Genomic DNA, 3,251 nt, shown 5'->3' on the forward strand with positions numbered 1-3,251 from the left:
GTGTTTCACCGAGGTTGCGTGACTCTGTAAAGCTTTCCATCCTCTCGATCCGTATAGGATGACATTGTCACATACTGTACACAGAGCTTTACCGGCGACATCGAGCTTTTTCACGAAATCCGACACAAGCACAATGGTTCCTCTTTACTGTTTCCTACTGGGGACACCGTCAGCTTTCTATCCAAACAGTCCCATCGAAACGTGTTTTTCAGATCCGCATCTATCTGACGCACTTAAGCTTCGTCGCGGGTCTCGATAATATTCGGCATTTGCGAGAAAGGGCTTTAGGAAGGCAAACACAGATTGGTTGTGATTTGCATTTGCCGATATAGCGACCAATCACAACAAGTAAGACATTGGTTTTCGCCCGTATAGGAAGTAACGACAAACTAACGCTTCGCGATAAAAAACGGGATTTAAAATGGATGCTTGCAAACGTTACTTGTAAACATTAGGAGCCCCAAATCTGCTGAAGACAAGTCCGGACCACCCCCCCAGAATTTTTTACGGATTTGGAACAATATAACATAGGCCCATTTTGACTGGAAAAAAAGCGGAATTCCGCCAAAACGCGGAAAAATCTCATCCCTGATTAATACACAAAGATTGTACGTTTGACTCCAATGCAATTTGATCAACAAGCTTCAGCAGGGTTCCCACTCTTCCACTTGCTTTTTATTTATGGACCTTTTAAGGAATTTTTCAGGGCCAATTTTGCCATTTTTAAGGACTTTTTCTCCATTCAGCAGGGGATTCACGGTGGATTTAATGCCTGCTCAGAAATACGCGGGCTGAACAGAAAACCACATATCACTGAGCTGGTGTTCAAATCATTGCTGCCAAAAAAAAGGGCACATCTTTATTTTTAGGGGCAATCAGCTAATCCTTTATTTGAAATACTGTATGTCAAATTTTCAATCGAATTCATTCTCAAATATAAAATTTAAAAATTTTAATTTAGAAAATACCGTATAAAACTTAAATTTATATTAATAAACAGAACACTAAGAAGAGAGCTCATGGTCATGGTTATTTTCCCTCATATCAGCTTCAATGATCAGACATGTTTTATAATGACAAATATGAAACTGATATGACAATCAGGGAATAGCAGAAAGTGACTTAGGTTTCTCCTCAATCTCTTTTGCAAGTTCTTGGCGATCAATTTTCTTCTGTTTTGCTGTGTGCCTCAATGCATTTGATTTGACCAGGAGGCTATGACAAGTTTTACCTCTCACGGAGATGCCCTTCTTGCACACTCGGCAGTAGGCTGACGTATAATCGGCAGCAATTTTAGCGACCCAATCACGGAACTCCGGCTTCTCCAGCCACGCCACTTGAAAATAGCCTTGGCCCGGAATATTTGTAGCGACGCCTCTCGAGCGAAGCGCGCCTCAGCAGTCGAAAGTCCGCTCCTCTCTGCTGTGTGTGCGTCCGCGCGAACATGTACACATGCGCATGACTTTTGGTTTCAACCAATCAGCGCCGACGCAACCGACGTCACAAATCAAATACACTTTGATCTACGACAACAAAAAGCTAGCCTAGCTGAGACAACAGCTAAGCTTAGCTGACGCACACACAGCAGAGAGCAGCGGACTATCGACTGCTGAGGTGTGCTTCGCTCAAGTAGCGTCGCTACATATTTGTCTGTCACTTGTTGAGATCGATAAATTCGATGAATAGATTTTTCCAGAAAATAACGGTAATTGTTTGCCGAGCCGGCAACCAAACCATCCATTCACTGCCCCAGGATGGCGTCGATCTATTGTTGTTACCCGGAATGACCAGAAGTGATCACGTGATCATCGTCGGAACTAATCGGAGACGGCGGGAAAAGCAGAGCGGGTACCAGGTCCTGCATTTTCCGACGAAACTATGAATTGGAATTGTGGGGAAAATGACAACACCGCAGGTTAATTTTTATGGATTTTAGAAGATTTCCCAGAAAATTATGGACAATTAAGAACATAATTTTACAACTTTTTTATGGATTTTTATGAACTTTAAGGACCCGTACGAACCCTGTTATAACTCAGCTTCTTTGCTGAGCATACTTAGCAATCTTCATTGAATAGCTTCCTCAGCAAGCTTCATTTGTCAACTTGTGTTAACTATGTTGGTTAGCTTCATCTGTTAGCTTTAAAAATTAGCTTCCTTTGATAACATTTTGAGAATTCTAAAGAAGGTGCCAAGGCTAAGGCGGCGGGGATGGAAGGTTTACCCACCGTCTGATTGGTTGAATCTATCCTTTAGTATTTGCATGTTGATGTTTCCATAGTATTCCTGTTTTTGCCAGAAAGTCGTCTGCTTTTCCCAGTAGTTAGGTTCTTCGTGGAGGATGGCGTCCATCCAGTTTTGTTTGGCCACGGCCACCTCTGTGCGGCTGTCATAATATTCCGTCATCACGCCGTCCACCACCACCACCGCCATCATGGACGGAAGACGCGGGATGTTGCTGGTCACCGTGTACACGTGCCACAGAGAGTGGAGGGCTGCAAACAACAAAAAGCATTTCTTTGCATTAGAGTTGCAAAAAGTAATCAATATTTTGACAACTAAGTGATTACCACTAGGTGTGTGCCATTTCATACCTTCTACGATTATATTTTTCATAAAGTCCTACATTATTGCAATATTGATGATGCTGATGCATAACAATGTCGGCGAGCGAGAGCAGTGCTACTTTGTCCTCAAATGCAGAGTTAGTGCTTAAAAGGGAAGCCATCTCTGTCGTGTGGAGGTGGTTTGCCTGCATTTGATCAGAAATACAACAGTATACTGACCACATACAATCCAGAAATACATCCATCCATCATCCATACCGCTCATGTTCATGAGGGTCGCAGGCGTGCTGCAGCCTAGCCCAGATTTCTTTGGACAGTAGGCAGGGTACGACCTGAAATGGTTTCCAGCCAATCGCAGGGCACACATAGATGAATAACCATTTGCGCTTACACTCACACCTAGGGACAATTGAGAGCAGGTGTGGCCAACCAGTCGGAGACTAAGAGCCATTTTTTTTACTTTTTACTACAAAGAGCCACATCCACATGGGCATCCCGTCCTCGCGCGCGCGCGCGCGCGCGCACACACACACACACACACACACACACACACACACACACACACACTTTTTTGCCCAAGGATCAACTTTTGAAGCGACCAACCTCCCACGATCCGATCGCGCACGTGCAAGGACACACACACACACACACACACACACACACACACACACACACACACACACA

At 44.1% G+C, this 3,251-nt stretch overlaps 1 protein-coding gene across 1 annotated transcript in view; it reads right to left on the reverse strand.

Moving 5' to 3' along the window:
• Positions 1–3,251, reverse strand: part of LOC109521290 (major histocompatibility complex class I-related gene protein-like) — a 32,414-nt gene that overhangs the window by 24,777 nt on the left and 4,386 nt on the right. Inside the window, exon 2 of the mRNA XM_019879074.1 lies at positions 2,229–2,495. Coding sequence (XP_019734633.1) covers positions 2,229–2,495 — 267 coding nt within the window. The remainder of the gene's footprint in view (positions 1–2,228; positions 2,496–3,251) is intronic.

The sequence above is a fragment of the Hippocampus comes genome, unplaced genomic scaffold (assembly GCF_001891065.2).
Source record: "Hippocampus comes isolate QL1 unplaced genomic scaffold, H_comes_QL1_v1.1 scaffold85, whole genome shotgun sequence".
Taxonomy (NCBI): Eukaryota; Metazoa; Chordata; class Actinopteri; order Syngnathiformes; family Syngnathidae; genus Hippocampus; species Hippocampus comes.